This window comes from Fistularia commersonii, chromosome 11 (assembly GCF_037954325.1).
Source record: "Fistularia commersonii isolate RoL2024-O1a breed Wild chromosome 11, RoL_Fcom_v1.0, whole genome shotgun sequence".
NCBI lineage: Eukaryota > Metazoa > Chordata > Actinopteri > Syngnathiformes > Fistulariidae > Fistularia > Fistularia commersonii.
Window position 1 is genome coordinate 10199286 of NC_141294.1, and position 20069 is coordinate 10219354.

The 20069-nt window shown below is 37.7% G+C and overlaps 1 protein-coding gene across 4 annotated transcripts; it reads right to left on the bottom strand.

Annotated features, from left to right (window-relative positions):
* Positions 1-200: 200 nt before the first annotated feature.
* cep162 (centrosomal protein 162) lies at positions 201-19528 on the bottom strand. 4 transcript variants are annotated; one of them, XM_086155876.1, is made up of 29 exons: positions 19376-19528; positions 18745-18833; positions 17518-17632; positions 16986-17042; positions 16076-16235; positions 15484-15545; positions 15028-15077; positions 14372-14402; positions 14198-14269; positions 13338-13535; positions 12687-12768; positions 12116-12389; positions 10680-10908; positions 10098-10237; positions 9418-9552; positions 8467-8598; positions 8024-8136; positions 7758-7857; positions 7544-7670; positions 7287-7453; positions 6666-6770; positions 5406-5645; positions 4860-5054; positions 2948-3251; positions 2492-2624; positions 2294-2423; positions 1771-1869; positions 1106-1240; positions 201-1031 (listed from the first exon to the last, which is right to left on the bottom strand). In XM_086155876.1, the coding sequence occupies exons 2-29, from the start codon at positions 18802-18804 to the stop codon at positions 834-836; spliced, it is 3843 nt and encodes a 1280-aa protein (XP_086012002.1). In that variant the 5' UTR covers positions 18805-18833; positions 19376-19528; the 3' UTR covers positions 201-833. The 4 variants fall into 4 exon arrangements, with proteins under 4 accessions (XP_086012002.1, XP_086012003.1, XP_086012000.1 ...); XM_086155877.1 differs by having other exon boundaries at positions 8024-8112; positions 16986-17045; XM_086155874.1 differs by having other exon boundaries at positions 7544-7667; positions 16986-17045.
* Positions 19529-20069: the final 541 nt, after the last annotated feature.

The following is a 20069-nucleotide window of genomic DNA, read 5'->3' on the forward strand; positions in this document are numbered from 1 at the left end:
TATTCACTATCCTTCCTCTGAAGATGACCATGCTATTTCTGTCTGACCTCTGACTTTAGATTATGAAGTCTAAAAGATTAACATCACAATTCAGTACTCACATGCTAACATAAGCAGGGTTTTTAATGCCTGATTTTCACTTGTATTAATCATTTGCAAATTGTTGTACTGATAGTCATATGCTTTGAATAAGTAGCAGTAAAAGTTCATTAAGTTGACCCGAAAAATGTTATCTGGCTATTTTTCTGTTAAAAGTGACTTAAAATTGGGAGATGTGAGAAAGAATGCGATAAAACATGACAATGCGCTACGGCGTTTGTGACATTAGATTCACTGAGCACAGCCTCCTGTGCACAGCACAGCACAGCCAGTCATCTTCACAATAGATTCACAAAATTAATTTAGAAAATAAAGTTAAAGCATTTTAATAACAAGTACAAGATATATCAAATGGCTGCTGGTTTTGGCTGATAGCTGCTGATTATTTGCGTGTTTGATATAGGCTCATTCAAAAAGGTATTCAGTGGGTCTAATTGGATTTGGCAATTAGACTCTAAACAAACTTAATTTCCCCTGAAATAAATGCAACTACTAACTGACATACTGTATCTTCAAGATGCTACATACATCAGAAATGGGTTGAGTCAGAAATGAACTCATTTATTCCAAAATAATTTAATATGTCTTTACTATAAATTACAGTCACAGAAAGGGGATCAAAATTATTTCTATTAATTCCCAGCACATGATACATATGTGTAACGTTAAATATTCGGACAGCTTGATACAGGGGCTAACTTCACAGAGACTTACTCAATAATACTGTAATTTCCCTAAGAAGTCTTCTGGGCAAGGGTGCCTGTTCTAGGGGTGAGGACAATGCCCTGGCTTTGGAGATGTTTCAAGACTTCCAGAATGGAATCCAGTTCGAGGCGGAAGGCATCCAGGTCTCTGCTTTTGTCCTGGGCCAGACGCTTCCAGTGATCGACCTCCGACTGTTGCTCAGGATCCTCCCATGCACCTCTAATCATCTACAAGCACAATTATTAGATATTATTGGCAAGACAGAATGACTTCTTTCCTGATAGTCCTTCCATTTTTCTACCTGCTGCAGCTCCTTCTCTCTGTGCTGGTGTCGGAGCTCCATGTTGAGGATCTTCTTTTCTAGGTTGCAGATCAATTTCACCTCGGGTTTCTGGGCTTCTTTTGCTTCCTTTATGTCCTTTAAGAGTCGGCTGAGCTGAAGTACCGTTATTGACATGAGTTGAACGGCCAGCAAAAATACTCCAAGAGTACATAATTAATTACTTATATGCATATTGTTTATTCTATCTAAAAAAACAAAACTACTGTGCAAATAAATATACTATTCTATTCATAAAATATTTGATTCAAGAACAGTAGGGGGAATCACTTGTTAGGCTTGTGCATCACTGGAGTTTGCCTTGTTTGGTTCTTAATTTTATTTTGCCACATCTTTGTGTATAATTGAAAAATGATCTCAAACTTGTCATGAGCCATGACTTCATACTGAGCAGTGTTTCAAAAAGATTTTCCTGTTTATTTCACAAACCTGTATACTCATATATTGACTGTGTATTGGATAGTTCAAATGCGGCAAAGCTCTAATGTAAGTTCAAAACTACCGGTAAAAACCTGTCTGTTTGAACCTGGAACATGCTCATAGACTACCAAGAAAAAGTTTCCTCTCTGTGGATACGAACATTAGAGCTGTCCTAAAAAGGCAAACACAAAGTAATAGAGTAAAACCTGCGCCTGGAGAGCATCCTCGCGTTTCTTGGATAGTACCAGAGCTTCTCTGGTCCCCTGCATCTCTTTCAACTGCTCCTTCAAGTGGCTCACCATCATCTGCAAACGGATGAGAATGCTTCAAGGAGTGAAGGTGACCTGTTTTATTTTTTTGTCACATCACAATTAATTGCTGGTTTTAACATGCCTTTTGGGTGAGTTCATATGAACAGCTATTTAATTTCAGGTGTGAACCCAACCATAACAAACCTCCTCCTCATCATCCATATGAAAACCTTAGCAAAAACCTCTCAATAAATAAACACACTGGAACAGTAGCGGAACAGAAAATCAAAATGTATGATTGGCTTCCTAGGAACAAGTTGCTCTTTACATAGAAGGAGAATTAATTAAAACTAAGCTTTGTGACACCATTATGAAACAGAATACTTGAACTAATTTGATTACTAAAGGAAATCATATATTGAGCAGATCCATGCTGCACATGAGAAAAAAAAAATAGGACTTGAGTTGAACTTGTTACCTCCTGCTTGTTAAGCTCACTGGAGAGTTGAGCAACTTTTGAGGATGAGTGCTCCAGGGCATATTTGGCATGTAGACGGTCCAACTCTTGGAGGTGTTGTGACTTAACATTGGACAATTGCTCCTGTAGCCTAGCGAGACACCAAAATTGTTCATATTTGTTCTGTGAACCAGCAGGATCACTGTCTTACGCACACACCTGCATAGCTCCTCCTCCAATTGTACCGCACTCGATCTCTGGGCTTCCTTCTCCTGCTCACTCTGAAGCTTCAGCAATTGGGTTTGCTCCTTGAGAGCCTGGTTCTCCTCCAGCACTTCTGAGATGTGTCTCCCTGTAAAGACAGGAATCAACCAAGCATGTTTGTTTTTAAGTATGCCGCATATGAAATATGAAATGCAACAATCAGTGATAATAACAGTGTGGAAAAGAACATCATTCGCCAATGCAAAAAAGGGCAGAAAATTGCGTGTTGATGCAAGAGGTCAGGGGGGATTGGACAAAGTGTCGAATTTGTTGTGGCATCACAGGTGAATTTGAGGTTGTTAAAGCATCTGGCACGGACACACATTGTATGCCTCTGGTGGGGACCAAGAACGAAAAAAGATGTAACCCGTCACCCTGGACTAGAAAAGTAGTGAAAATTCACATGCTTACCAGTGAAGACAGTAGGCTCATAGGTCTTCTCACAATAAGTGTCTGGAAATGTATCTTCCCCAGCAGTAGTGCTGCTGAATATCCTAGTCTGGATTGCCTGCTGTTTGGTCTCTGAAGAGCAGGCTCTGTTACGTAGGTGAGGATTTGCCAGCATGCTCTTCCTCTCTTTCTGCAAGTTTTCCACTGTACGGTTCAGCATCTGAATAGTACGCGTTTTGGTCGCAAGCTCTTGGTTTAGCCGGTTGATCCTCACGCCAAATGCTTCCTCAGCTTGCTGTTGGTGTCGACCTGGGCTGGGCTGTGCCTGTAGGGGAAGGAACAAATTATATCTCACTGTCTGCTCGCCATACTTTTTGCAATTACATATCATCTTGACATTTTGTATCAGCATGAAAACCGATTAAAAATCTCAAACACCTGATGGATCTGGGTTGGTGTATGCGTTAACTCTGTCATTTGATGGACAGCTGTGACTTAAGCATCACCCGACTATGCACAGTTTCTAATGCATACATATTGAGAAGGGGATGCCAGCGACTCAGTCTGCAGATGTGGGCTCCTTTTTTAATAGCTAAAACCTTTGCAGAGACAAATTTAGATTTTTTTGGCTTTCATTAAATCTAACCAGTTTAAGCTGTAGGAGTTAACACACACCTGGAGTAGAAAAAATAGAATCCAAACCAACTTTGCGGTTACAAAGTATGAGGAATTCCATCCACGATGCAGCAGTGGAAGAGATCAAATTTAAGAATTTCACAAATTAGATAATTAAGTATGTAGTAACAAGCTTGCTTGATGGGTTTAGGGTAAGTGTCACCCTTAATTAAGTTGTGGTTTTATCCTGTCTTGATTAGGTTATGGCTAACACTAAACCTATCAGCTCAAAAATCCAATCATATGCTTCAATAAAGATGATCCTCTCAGCAATATAAATTTTGAGATCACAGTAATCAATGCAAATTCATCCAGTGTCAGATACATAGGAGAGGACCTTTTCGTCTTTGTGAAAATTAAAAAGTGACAGGAATTATAGGGTGTGACTTGGGGGTCTGAACTTTCAGATCAATATAAAAAAAGAAAATATGTAATTTCCCAAAAAACAGAGCAAAATAATTTACCAATACTTTAGATAAAAGCAGGAGCAAACTTTATTTGGTAGCCTGTCCAACATTTTCCTATAACGTTGCTGTACAGACTCTTTTCTTCAACAAAAAAATTGGCATTTTGCCATTATGGATGAAACATCATCATGGACAATGTTAAGCAAAAGAAGTTAAAAGACTAAAGCTGGAAAATAAGAGTTGACAGTTTAACAAACCAGATTACTGAGGACAGGCTGTGGGATAGTAATTTGCTAATTATGATTTTTAGTGATTTTTCTTTCTCAATTTGAACATTGGCTATTCACAAAATTTTCCCTGAAATTGCCATTTTTGCTGGGTGACACAATTTTACCGCACGAAAGAAAAATCTTATAAATGTAACTACTTTTTCAGTGAAGGAACCATCAAATCATGCATTTTTGAATGCAGCTATCAGAAAGGGTGGCCCATTGGGGCAGTGATTAGTGCTTCAACCTCACAGCACTGGTTCGTTTCTGACCAGGGGGACCTATCTGTGTGGAGTTTGCATGTTCTCCCCCGTGTCTGCCTGGGTTTCCTCCGGGTTCTCCGGTTTCCTCCCACATGCAGGTTAATTGGAAAAAATTCGGAAAATTGCCCCGAATGAATGAGTGAGTGAATGGTCGTTTGTCTGTATATGTGGCTCTGCGATAGATTGTTGACCAGTCCAGGGTGTACCCTGCCTCCCACCCCATGACAACTGGTATAGACTCCAGCATCCCCCACGACCCTGAGTGCAGGATGAGTGAATAGACAGAAAATAACTCATTGTGAATGGTCTGAATAACTACCTTTTGTTTTAGCTGCTGTTGGAGAGTCTCAATCTGGTTCCTGAGGGATTGTTCTCTTTGTTGATGGACCTCCTTCTCATGCGCTAGCTCTTCCTGCAGTTTTCCTGACTCTATAAACCCCTGCTCACTTGCTGCTGCTTGCACTCTTTGTTCCAGTTGCTGTTCCAGGTCTGAGATCCGGCGTTCATACCGAAGCTGGAGTGGAGATACACAAATGGTCACTTTGTGATGATGGCTATTTTTTATATTTCTTATGGAAATTTAAAACATGGCAAAGGGCCTCACAAATAAGCATTAGCAAAAGCAAAACACAATCAGAAACATATCAAGTAAAAAACAAAGTGACAATATAAATCGTTAAGATGAGAATAAAAGACAAAAAATGACATGCAATATTGAAAAATGTGCCAAAGCCATATTTTTACTTGCTGTCCTCATTTGAAGAGTAATTTGTAACCAGGAATTGTTGCATTGCTTTCAGTAACTATCTGGTGATCTTCTATTGACATTAGTGGTAGCTGAGACATGCATTCATAAATGAGATACCTTGACCCCATGAAAATGTTGCTCCATGGACTGAAGGGAGTGCTTGGCCTGCTCATCTCGGCTCTCAAGCTCTGCCTCCAGACGCTGAATCCTGCACTCCAGTAAGGCGTTGATGCCACCAGGCACGGATATCCTCTCCGAGTCCGAACCATCTTGTGTATCAGCTTTGGCTGCAGCATAAATAATAGCCGGTATCGAGTTTGGATTTCTGCTCCTTAGTATCTGCTCCAGTTCCTTCACCTGCAAAAAGCAAGAAAAATCTTTGACCAACACTGAAATTGTTGAGAGATAATTTGGGATACAATGGCAAAATAAAATAATAAAGATAAAAATATTACAACTGTATTGCTACTACTGCTGATAATAGCATTGAAAAAAGACTAAGTAATATTGTTTGGATGTCATCCAAATATTTTTGTAGGGCATTTGCAAAAAGCTGCAAATGGGATCAACACCAACCGTGGTAATAATGATAACAAGGAAATGAGAAGAGAAAGAAGGATGATTACCGCACATTAACATGTCTGAGGCAACAAAGGAACAAAACTACCTGGAAATATTTGAAAATTCAGTATTATCCTAAATGATTTCTGAAAATAATATGACAACAATATTGGAACAACTTTTTTGGGGTCTTAGACAGGCAAATTAGAACCCGACTATAAACCATTATACAAAACTTTTTATACGAAAAGAAAAAGAAAAACACTGCTTTCCTTTCAGTACAATCCCTTCCATCAACTCATAGTCAGTGATAAAAAAAAAAGAACTTGCAGTCCATATCATTGACCCAAACACCTCAAAAGAACTTCTTTGAAGATGAAAAAGGGTTAGAATCCCTTTTCTTTGTCCTCATCACAGGGCAAATGATTTTTTGGACAGTTTCGAAGGAACTACAAAACATTGCTAAGATTTCTGAGAGGGACACTGGATATGGCTAAAATACTTGATCAAACACAACAAGATATAAACTATTATGAAGCAATTTCTTCCCAAATTCTCAAACAATAAATAGCACTGTGCACCCTGAATATTTGTATTATTTTTTATATCGTTTTTCATTTTCTTTCTTTTCTCTATTGGGCACTTTTTTGGAATGATTAAGGCAGCTATGATGAAACCCACTTAATTGAACAGAGAAAAGCAAACTCGTTTAAGCATGGAAAATACAAATATACTATTGCAATAAATGGATTTTGAGAATTTTCCCCACTGTAGGACATATAAAACATTAACTTATTTCTTATCTACAAGTCCAACCTGTCTCTCCAGGTGCTGCATCTTTTTAGTTTCCAAAAATTTATTTTTGGCTGCTGTTTGTTGTCCGCGTGTTCTTTTACCAACTTCTGTTTTCAGCTTCTCCACCTAAAAATGAGATATACAGATAGTCACAACCTAGAAAACAACATTAACGTTTGAAGACTCACTGACCGACTGTTTAGCTAAAATTGTTTATTTACGGCTGTGGCCTCACCGCTGAATGTCCTGCAGAGATTTGCTAATTGCACGGGACAAAAAATCCTTGAGTGGGGATAATTACATCCAGCTAGGACTAGAAGTACATATGTCATACTTGCTGGATTATTATTTGCCTAGGTATGTGTGTATGTATGTGTGTTTGTATTGACAATAATAAGCATGTTTATGTTTTCATCTTTGTAGAGTGCAATGTCCGTATGAGATGTGTATTTATACGGTGTCAGATAATGCGACTTGTTGTGTTGTGTCCAAAAGACCCTTACGTATATACTTGACTGACACTGAAATGCAAAAAAAGTTGTTTTCAAAATAGGACGAGGCAAAGGAAAATTTAAAGCTGATGTAACTGGAGATGACAGTGAAGGCAAGACAAAATTCTGCAGATCTGATGCAGCACCTGACCTGCTGTTTGAGTCGTTGTATTTCAGCCGTAGCAGCCTCCAATCTCTCAGCATCTCTGGCCAGCAGCACCTGATTCTCATCAAAACACTGGAAGGTCTTCCTCAGAGCTGCCTGTTCCTGTCTTTGCTCACTTGCATCATATGTCTTGAGCCTTGTATCCCCTGAGACTTTTAAAGCATAGATATATTCAGGACGTCAATGCGTGAAACGTTTGTATTTAAAAATCTTGCATATTCAGACTTGCAGCTTTCTCTGACCAGAGGTGGTGATGGTCTGAACTTTTGCCAATTCTTTCTCTTTCATCATGAGCTCCAAGTCCACCTTCAGGGCCTGGTTTTCATGCTTCAGTTTGCTCATGCGCTGTGACAGTCTGTCTTCATTCTGCTGCTCACAACAAATACACCAATAACATGTTAGGCGGCTGGAGCATTACAACCAGTCTAAAAGTATATTGAATATCAAGGTGCTTGCCTGAAATGTGTCTATTTGACCTAGTAACTCAGCAATGCGTTGACTGTGACCCAGGTAGCAGACATTTCCAATAGGCTTAGAAAAGTCACTGAGCTGTTCCCTGAAGGAGATGAGAAATGGCAAGCTGAGCAACAGAACTATAATTTTGTTAAGTCAAGTAATTTACTACAGAATATGCATTTAACAGGACTGCTATGAAACAACATCCAGCAAATTCATGCATAATTTGATATGTGATCATCTATGACTAATTTTACTCAATATACCTTGTAGAAACCAGCTCATTCAGCAGCCTCTGGTTTTCATGAAACATGGCCTGCTCATTGACTTTAATCCTGGCCTGCTGAGCCTTCATCTGCAGGTACAGTTTTTCATTCTCCTGTAAAACACCACAAGTGATGATTTTTCCACTCCTTTTATTTGAAATAACTGGTTTTAAAATGGCTTCACTATCCATAATTTTCAAATTCTGATGGTTTGAACAAATTAAGAGTGATCCACACAGTCTGAAATAATTACCAAATAAGTGTCCTACTGTTATATTAATAAAAGCTTTTCTAAGTATATCATTTTCCACAAACAACTTTGCATTTCTGTGCAGCGGTGAGCAATTGGAATGCCTTGAAATGTCTCTAATTTTTGGTAGGTTAAAGTAGATATGATCAAAATAATAAAGTTAAACAGAAGATGATGACATAATAATACAAACCTGTTGGTATCCTTTAATGAGCCGCTCTTGCTCTTTTATTTCCTTCCCACACTGTTGAAGCCTTTCTTCTGTAGCAAGGTCTGTGGTCTCAGCAAGTGTCCTCTTCTGACCGGCTTCTTCTGCACAGCGCAGCTAACAAGAAATAATACAAAAAGAGTACATTTATATTTACAATTATTTGTTCCCATTGGTACTTCAGTTCGGATCCATTTCTATTATCAAATTATTCAGTTCACCTCATGCTAGCTGATATATAGACCTTAATTTGCCTAAAACATGATTTCATTCTTACTGGATATCATCCTTACAGTATGAAATTATCAAATAAACAAATATTGGTTAAAATAGTGCTTTACATCACTCAAGAGACCATCCTCACAATAGCTAGTTCGTCTGACCCACCAGTGAACTGAATGTTTTAGCTCACAGAAGACAGTGACATGGGCTACTATAGTCTTGTTGATTTTTGTAATCACTGGATATGTAAAAGAATTTGGCAGGAAACCTTTGCTGAATAGTGGTTAGACATGGTCCTCTGTGCTCTCCCCTAAATACTTAATTCCTAAATTTCCTCAGAAATTCTCAGCTTCCACTGGTGACCTAATATTTTCATGACTGAAATATGATTAATGTTGTTAATCTTGTGCCCAAACACAAGTTCAAATGTCTGCTGATGAAGAGGATTTTGGTGCAGGACAAGACATGAATTCAAGGGCATTCAGTTGCAAATTCAATGTTTCATATACCTTGACTGATTATGAACACATGCATGCCTACAATCTAATTTTAAGCAAGGATAAAACGCTTGTTGATTCTATGGTTCTTTGTGTGATTGTGAAAATAAAGCTCAAGTGGAATTACTTAAATAACCCGTTGGACAAAATCCTCAATACAGTGGATGATGTGAAAGAAAAGGATGTGAGTTGGTATCATGCAACTGCATTTGGGCACCTTGCTTTGTAGTAGGAAGTTCTGCTGTTTGACTGAGCTGAGCTCTATTGTCTCCTGCTTCAAAATCTGAAGTTCCAGATCCTTCTGAGCTAGCTGGACCTTTAGCTCCTCCACCAAAGAGGCTGAATCATCATTCTGTTGGATAAACATGAACATTTAAAATGATCGTGACAAGAACCCAACATTTGTTGAGGTGTAGGCATCTTAGTGACTGAAGTGGCACCAGCTGTCTGATTCTTACCACATCTGATTCTCCTTATTCACTAAGATTCAACAGTTCAACACCAAAGACAATCCAATCAAATTACAGAACATTTTTAACTTTGGGAAACTTGAAGCCAACCCTCCTACTCCAACTATCAAAGGTGTAATTTTGCAATAGCAGTCGCTTTACATGCCTAAAATACTGTCTATTAAATCAGATTACTGGTCCGTCACGAGAATGATAATGAAAAAACTACAGTGACAATCTCAATTATCTGGATACTGGCTACTATTTCTTGTGTTTTTTAATATATCATTGTCACTATTGAAATGAATTATCCGTATTTTACCAGGTATGTTGAATTTGACATAACAGAATCTCATCTTAATAAATGTCAGTTATAACACATACACATACATATACACATACACACAAAAACAAATAAATCAAAAACAATCCAGAATCATATCCTTACTTCAATGCATTGGGTCACTTTGTTTTTTTGAGAACCATGGATATTCAGTGAATCTTTCCCATCGGCGATTTCCATTTTCTCCTGAAGGACTGTAACTAAGGACTGGACAGAGGCTACCAGTTCACTACTTACTGGAAGCTCTGTTTCAAACGACAATGACACAACCCATTTACGTCAAATACAAATCTCTGAATCATGCTCCTGCTACATAAATATTCAACATTCATGGGCAGTATAGGAATAATATACAGATATGACAAAACTGTTATGTTCTGAGTTAGATGCAGAATAAGAAGAGCCTTAGCTTGAGGTTTATTAATTTGGAATTGGTGTTTGTGTTACAGCAGAATGGGAGATGTTTTCCTTTGTAAATGAGAAAGTCTATTTCAGAGTATTGGAGCAATCGTAGAGACTAATGGCCAAATACATAAAGAAGAAATCTAATCTGCTACTGTTGATTGCAGTGTCAGTAAAACAAACAAATACACATTGTCTGTTAGCAAAGTACACTTTAGCGTCAAGAAACATTATCTCAAATGATCTTATTATCTTTGACATCATAATTTGCATGTTACTACTTACCTGTGCAGCTGGAGTTATCATCATCTCGATCTTTTATGGGTTTAAGGCTGGGCTTTGGGTTACGGAGCACAGAGGCCTGAGATTTGGCTGAGGTAACAGTTCTACTGTGTCCTGTCAGCTTGGCGGGCCCCACTGTTCTGTCCCCAACTCTACTGCCTCTGCCTGTTGCCATTGTGGATTTCTTGACTGATGATGTAGTTGGCAGACTCATGGCAGAACCACGGTGGCACTAGGAGGAAATGTCCACAACTCATTCTGGTAACACAACGGACGTACGACACTGAACTGAAGCAACATACAGAATAAAGAAATGCCTTCAGTTATACATTGAGCACAACATCAGCAAAATTTGACCACTGCATTTAACCCATTATGGATGAACCATGAGCAGAAGGCAGCTAAGGAACAGTGCCAGGGGAGCAGTTGGGGATACAGTGTCTCAACAACACTTCGACAGGCTAGGAGGAACTGGGAATTGAACCAGGAATGGTTCGGTTCTAACACCCTGCGCCACACCGCCCCAGTGTATATTAACAATCTCCTTAAGTCACTGCATATTGGGTTTGTTATTCTATTGTGTTTCTATTTAACTTTTCATATTTAAGTATCTGAGTAATCTAACCGTGTTACACAGCCATCTCATCTAATATTGACCAAGGCTGAGTCCAAAAATAGCCATCATTTTCGCTTTGAAAAATATTTTTGTTTCCAATTAAGTAATACATATAATGTACACATATGTATAAAATATACGCACACATGCACATGCACTCACACATTCATTCATCCATTGTCTACCACTTATTTTATCTTTTCTTGTTTTTGAAATGTTTCCAATTAACCTGCTGCATATTTTTGGACTAGGTCCCCTGTCTGAATTGAACCAGGGTCCTTTGTGCTGTCAAGCCGAAGTGCTAACTACTGTGCCACCCACACATATGTGTATATGTACGTGTATGCATATATATGTGTGTGTGTGTGTGTATACACACACACACGCACGCACACACACAGTATAATTATAATGACTCTCTTATACCCGCTATCAGTATGACTATGTTCTTAAATTAACAAAAGAAAATTCTACTTCTCTATTAAAGCTGTTAATAGAACTTCGGATGTCATGAAATAAGATGGGCTTTTATTAAAAAAGTCAGGACGGTAAGAAAGTCAGTACTTCAAGAAATAGAACATATAGACATTCAGTGAATTCATTTACTTTGCATGACTGTTGTGTATTTGCATCACTTCAGTGCTCCATATAAAACGCATTACTGATTGTATGCTTTATTACTAAAATGTAGCTTAAAATTACATCTCCAATTATATCTATACATCATAGAATATGTATAAATGCAAATATTGTTTGGAGATATTTCTCAAACATTTTAAAAATTGTGAAAATTCACCAATTTGCAACTATGAGTTGGTCTCACCTTCTGTTTTTTAGCTTCTCCACCTTTAGATGATGTCTGAGAAGAAGACTTGTGATCTTGCATGAGTCGTTCAACTTCCTCCTTGATGTTCCATGTTAGGTCCTGGATGGATTGATCTGGATTGCTGGGTGGGGGGCTTTCCGAGGTGCTGGCTCCTTTCAACACTTCAATGTCACTAGTCCCTGGGTGCTTCTGATTTGCTTCTGGAGAAGTTTTTATCGCAGACGTTCCCTCCAGGAGGTGGGATGTCTTATCTTTGTCAAATTCAACAGCACTATAACAGCAAAATATGACAAAAACCCACAAACTCTTCAAAAAGATTTTGATTTTTTTTATAAACAAAGGAATATTATAAACAGAGTTATGACAATAACAACTGATAGGAAATCTGTCATATCTCCTGTGGGCTTTTCAACAATGACACTTGCAGGCACAATCACTTAAACTTTAGCTGAGATTGTTTACATATCAGTATCTGTTACTACTTTGTTGAATTAAACATTTTATAGACAGATTTTGAGAATCCTTCTGCATATTTACAGAATGAACATTCAATCTTTGCCATCCTTACCTGACTGGCTGCAAGGTCAAAGCACTAATCCCGTCTGTATCTGGTTGAATACGCCTCATCAGCTCTTCTGCTGTGGGTAGTTCTAAAAACAAACATTCAAAAAAGTTGGCTTAATTAATAATTGATGATTGAGGTTATATAGTTTAATGGTCAATTTATGTCATATTAAAACTTGGATATCAATTGCAATCCAGCAATTTAAAATAGGACAGCTAAGCAGGTTGAACATGGTTGTAAAGCGTAGTAGTTGTCAGACTAATCTGATATATATTACAGATATTTCCTATTTTGGTGCCCCGTTTGATGATAGCGTAGAAGTTGTGAATTATCAGCACAACTGTTTCTTTGTCTTCTTTGCTGCAGCCAACTCAGAGACTTAGATCCCAAATATTTTAACAATCCCAATAAGGGATATGATAACCACCGGTCAAAGTCAGGTAATGCTCAGACTGTAGAGTTGGGTTTTCCAGATAAATGGAGTGGAAACAAAAGATTCCTCAAGACTCTTGAGAAAAATAACGGTGAGGATATTAAAGAATTACTTCAAAAGAGGTCAAGCTCTAGACCGGGAAAAGACTTTTGTGAAAAAATCAGTCCCCAACTTCATTGTGTCAGTTATAACAAAACAGAATGACTTGAATGAAGTCTGACCTGATTCACTTGTTGAAAAAAGTGTTTGAGTGGCATGCTGAGGTTGGGAAGTTGGGGACACAGGTCTCTCCAGCTCCCCCTCCGATTTTGCAGGTGAGTGCTGATTCTGATCATGTGGATCCTCCACCACATGTAACAGTCTGTAGGCATCATGAAGGGCTTCCATATCTGAACCACCACTCTGTCCATAAGACTGGCCTTTACATGAATAAATAAATACATGAACATGAACCTTTTATATTGCTTTACATCCCAAAGAGCTTAGTTTTGCTCAGTTTCTTTGCAGGATTTAAACAAGACACAGCAACAACAACAGCAGCAGCATCAAACTACAATCAAGCTGTGTAAAGCTCAGGTTGGTGAAAGTTATGACGTTCACAAAGGAGATAATAAGTAGTTCCAAATTCCACAGAAGAAAGTAAAGATGTCCATCACAGTTTCCAACACAGCTGAACACTGAAGCCAATAAAACCTTGTGACTAATGGCGAGGATTGTGACAGATGGGTAGCTGAAACATGTCCTTTAATGCTAAAGACAAACGCGAAGGAAAAAGAAAATCAAGGATGACAAACAAACCGAACATTTATTGCGTAAGTTCATGAAATTGAGGTACTGAAAACATTTCAAAACTAAAATAAGATAAACTTTATTGATCCCCATAGGGAAAATTCTTTTGTCATAGCAGCATAACAGTTGAAGTGTCATATCACAGCAGCGTAACAGTTATAGTGTTGAAGCAGCACTGGAGGCATTTTCCTACTGAATGGATGTTTGCTTCTCTCTTAAATAGCAAGCATTGCTCAAAATTTTGACAAATTGATATTCAAAATTCTGTTATTTATTCATGTGTGTTCGTTACCTCTGTCTGGTGATCCTGCTGTGTCCTTCTTTGTATCTTTTTCCTCCAAGGAATCATTCAGAGAAACTGAATCTAGAGGAAACATAGACTGACAGCTTTAATTCAACAAGTATGTTGATATCGATTTGATTTCAACCTCTAGCCACATGAAAGATTGAACAGCATTATAAGTACCTTTAGCAAGTACTGGAGACAAAGTAGACTTCTGGAAAAAAAAAGAAAATACAAGCAATTTTTTTCCATACCTCCAGAAAAATATGGCATTAGTCTTTTTCTAACAGGACATTTACTCTCGAACAACATGAAATTGATCTTTTCTCTTTGAAAGGGAGAACATGTTTGCAGTACAGTAATTGGTCAAATAATATTTTAAAAAGAAAAATATGTTATTGGCATTCCAACCAAAATTAATGAACCGCTATGGAGCTAGTGGTACTGGAGGTAGTGTTCAACATGGTGGATTTGAGTGAAATTATGTACTCTGATCACACACTGAAACAAACACTTGATTTGATTATTGAGGTTTTTGGTATATTATAGGTACATAAGTATGTGTCCGTGATTATGTAACATCTTGATTAACTATTAACTTCTACGATACCAATGATTCTAAGGGGTGTGGAAGTCACATAACTATACGTGGCTTTTAACACCTTAGGATTTGATGAAATCATAGATTACTTCAATCTAACACCAATTATTAGTGACTTTACTCTGACCTAAGCCTTTTAGGCTATAAAACATCTGAAATGGTCTCTTCAAACCGTTTAACCGTCATGATAATACAAAATTTCATAGAGGTCTGATTCCCTCCTGTCCTGGCTACAAACCTCATTTCCAATCTCTTCAGCTTCAAAATCCTCACTGTAGTTGGGAGAGCCTTTGTGGACAGAGAAATGAGATGATTTAAACTACATCATTTCAAGCCAGGATTACAAAACCTGTGAAGAAACTCAAAGAATATAACATTCCCTCTTTGAGCCAGGGTGTTACAGTACCCTGTCCATATCTGAATTAAACATACTGAATGGGCACAACCAGAAATCATATTGTTTCACAACTTAATGGTTACTACAAATGAATGCAGACCACTGTTAACTATTCCAACATGTATGTTAAAATACATTTTTGTAGCTCATCCCACAGCTGAATAACAAAATTATAAATGCTGATATTCACTTGCTGTCATTAGAAGAAGCACAGCATGAGTATGAAACGCTATTACTGTTGAATCTCTCTGCAGAAAAGGGAACACAGACAGAAGACCTACAAGATGCACATCTTACTTGGAGAGTCTGTAGCTGTTCTTGGATCATGTTCCTTCTGCCTGACAGCCTCCTCAGCTCTCCTGGTGAGGGATGTTAATCCTTATCAATACTATAGCAAAACTGAGTGAAATACATGCAAATTAAATCTGAGAAAATGCAGAACCTTAGTCCCCCACAAGATTAAAGTTTTCTTTGCAAAAACTGAATTTACTGTTGCATTTGAAGAGTTTTGTTAAACAGGACATGGTTCACACGTCTATAGTTGTTGGGACTGAATCACTCACAAGAAGAAACTGTCAACTTCAGCTTAGACAGCGATTGGGGAACTGAGAGTATCTCACAGCTCATTACATTCATCACTTCATTCTACAGTTTGTCCTGTAAACAGGGATACTCAAACTAATCTTAGCTCAGCTTGAGAGGTGAGGTAAAATCTAGATCAATTCACTGTAGATCAAAGGGCTACGCAAAGAAACATAACAAACAAGCATTCACATTCCATTCACATCAATTTACCACTATTCCACCATATAGCCCAATTCATGCATCAAGGGGAGAGAATCAGGTTGAAAATTGTTTTGAAGACTTTCAGTAAGATCAGTTTACACACCTGATGTCAGGGCCAAGTGTTGAATTGGTCGAATCCAGGTCTCTGTTCAGCTTGGAGTAATCAATAGTAGACGAAGCACCTGCCTCTAGTTGTCCAAAGAACCGAGCTTTCTCTTCCTCCTCCTCAAGAGTATCCAACCCCGCGCTGTTTGTCGGTACAGCTGTTTCAAACAAACGGGGAAAACACATAGGGTATCACCATGAGATTCTAAAGAGGCAAGACTATTTGAGATGAGAGAGAGAGCGATGAGAACAACTTTATTTATCCCAAAGGAAATTGTTGTGCCAGAGTTTCAAGTAAAAACAAAACAATAATAGATAACAGTAGAAAGGAGGAAGAATAAGAAATACAATGAAATATAATAAAATATATATATATATATATATATATATATATATATATATATATATATATATATATATATATTTGAGGAGGCAATCAGACACTTTGTCTTTAAGCTTTGTTTTGAAGCTGATTCAGAAAAGGTCTTGGGCATCAAACTTTTAAGTGATTTCTGACAGGTTTTTTATTTTCATATATTTTTGGTTCTTTGAGGAAATTTCATATGGATTTCTATGTTATATTTTATACCTGAAAAAAATTTTTTCCGGTTATTTTTTTGAAAAACAAAAAGCAAATTAGCAGAAAGAATTACTAAAATACAACATGTTTGTATTTTAGAAAAAAAGATTTATTACTATCAAGCTTTACTTACTGATTAGAAACAGATTAATCTAACAGCAAAAAAGGTAATCTCCCCATTGATTTGTTGATTTAGATTCTTGTGACAAATACAAGCTAAATGCATGCTTTTTTTTGTGCTTATTTTGAGTTAAACCACCTTAAGTCATTTTGACAGAAGGACGGACATGCTACGTCACTATAACCAAATAAATATTGCTTCGCTCACCATCCCTGTTTTCAGCCTGCGACTTTTTTGCTTTGATGAATCTGGTTTTGCCAATGACTGCTGAGAAAAGAATATAACAACAAAAGACATCAAGACAGTTAATCTCAGACATTTCATTTCATTTAGTCTCTCCAAAAATCACAGACTTAGAGCTTCTAAGCCCCAATGTTTAAGCCTTGTGAGACCATAAACTGTATTTTCTATTTCACTAGGATCCCTTGCTGTCCATTCCGATCCTGCTACAGTGCTTAAGACATTACAATGCCTTATGTAATTAATGTACACTGCATTTTGGATTAAATTAAAGACAGGCTTTACAAATTTCTTTGAATACCTTGATTCAGAAATATCCTCCATTCCATTGTTTTCCCACAAAAGACACATTCTGATAAGAATTTGCTCAACTTGTCTGCTATTAAATCCTAGAAATACCGGTGAAAATACCTAGTTCCTTAGGAGGAGACACATTCGTAGCAAATGACATAACACTTTTATTATCGTACAAAGACATTTAAAGATAAGTGAGATTTACCTGACTCCGTCCCTTCCAGGCTGTTGTCATCATCTTGCCACCATGGTGTATTTTTCGTGTGAGCCAATTGTTGATTTTCAGATCCGCCCAAATCCACAGAGTCATCGGAAACGGACTGAAAAACAAAAGGGTTTGGTTGAAGTAATACCTCCAGGACAGGACTCTGCTTAGAGGTGATCACATGCAGTCAGTGTAGGAAGGAGAGACAGCGATACCCATTAAACAAATTGTATTTTAGAATAATTGGAAATATATAATCAAACAATTATTGTTAAAAAATTCTGATTTTTTTTTTTTATTACCCTGCATATTAACAAACTTTAAAAATTATGACAGGATCAAGTAAGTGAATGGACACAAAGTTAAACATCTAATGAATATTTCTAAAGATCAGAAGCAAAAGATTACAGAAAAAGGGTAACAAATTACTTCAAATTAGCTGGAAAAGGCACCAGCTTTCTCTGCGACTCTGAATGCAGGATAAGCAGTAGATGGGGATGGATAATATCACTACAGTGTTGTGTCCATTACCCATTACAAAAGTGACAAATCTTCCGGCTTAACCTCTTAGCCCCCTTTCAAAATTGCAGTTATAAAGAATATAATTTGCAGTACATGATTGAGGACATATTCCCATTTCACATCTTTATTTGGATAATACAATTGTGCAGGACATCGTAGATGTCTATGGACCAGCAAATGTATTCATCAATTAACTGTGGAAATATAGTTCTTGCAGTATTTGATTTAATTGTATAGACAAGGCCCTTGCTCTATTTTGATAGAGATGATAGGCAAGGTACTACCAGTAATTCACTCTGAGCAAGGGAAACCCACCTCCACCACCAAGTAATACTGTGATCGACAACAGGGTCAAAGAAATAAATAATACAATCGGATGGAAAACAATTAAATGTCACTTTTTCAAATGGGAATTTCAGGACAGATGTGAAATGTTATTAAATAGCTTAGGATTTCTCCCCCAAAACAATTGGGCCCTGAGGCACAGACACATTGAGCCACAGATCTAGCTTGACAAAATAGGGTGATTGTTATTTTGTCTTTTGCAACAAAAACAGTTTATCAAGCATTTGAACACACTCATGTCATCATATGGAGGATTTTTGCCAGATCAAATATATAATAAATTACAAATGTTTTTGCAAACGTTGATTCAAAAAGGAGCACACCTCAAAGCACCCATAGTTTCATAATAAAGTACATTACCTCCTTCAGGAACAACTCAAACTGTCTGTCCAGCTCTTCCTTGCTCAGTCTGTGAGACATCGTCAAAGTTTCAGAAAAAACGCTCGGGACTGCAACAAATATGAAACAATATGAGAATGGAAGTTACCATGAGATACAAAAAAATTAAAAAAAAACATGGCAAAAGAAGAGAAGTAGAAATAGAAAGTATAATGAACAGAGATTGTCCAAAGCGTTTTTAACATCGTCAAACCCAGTTGATTTTACTAATAATACCGACCCAACAAGGGTGTTTTGACATGTCATCTTTGGTATATATCCTGACGTGTTGTGTTCACAAACATGAATTTCATTCAATATGAACATGCATCGCATTAGCTAAACCACAAGAACGCTGCACTTGAGTATCATTAAAGTATCATTAAAAGGTAATGCTACGTAACTTAGCACTCAAGTTACAGTCACAAACGCTACTTGCATTACGCAGACGCCTTTATTTTAAAAGTTCACTTTAGCAATCCTGTCTTATTTTGAAGAATAAGACTATTTGTTTCCGGTGTAGCTTAAACCGACGAACCGAGAAAGCAGTTTATCCCGTTGGCTCGTACTAACATTAGCCTGGTCCCTCTTTCCACAAAACAAGTATAAATACCCGATTATGACATCGGCGATTGTCAAACTGATGGTGTGTCGGCTGAAACTACATAAACACCAGATTTCAGCCTGTGTAAGCGGAAAACTTCGACGTGTTCATCTTGTTTTGAGTTCCAGACGCTTCCCGCGTCACTGGTGGCCGGCGAGCGGAATCCCATTGCCGCGAAATGATTACGTCAGAGGAAAGGTGAGCCAATAGGACAAGAGGATTTACTTTTCCTTATTTACACTTTAAATAATCATTATATATAGATATAGATATAGATATAGATATAGATATAGATATAGATATAAATCCCACTCATTCACTCACTTTTACAGAAACAACTAGATGTCTCAGGTAATCAATATACAATAAAACAGTGGTCCCCAACCTGTCACTGCGGCCCGGGGGAGGGGGTGTTGGCCTCCGAGCGCTCTGCCCCTTGACATGTTGCCATCGTAACGTTTAAATATCCCTTCAAAATAAGATTCAGATATGCCACAAATACATTTATAAAGAACATTTTATTGTCATGAACATTTCAGAATATGGAGCAAATGTCAAGAAACCTTAATATTTCACATTTGACATAGAGCTAAGACTCACAAGCTCTCCTCCTCTCCTCTCCTCTCTTCTCGATCACTGCCCCAGCGGACTCTGACTGGTTACTTTGGTGACGTTTAAACATATCTTCAAAATAAGATAGGCC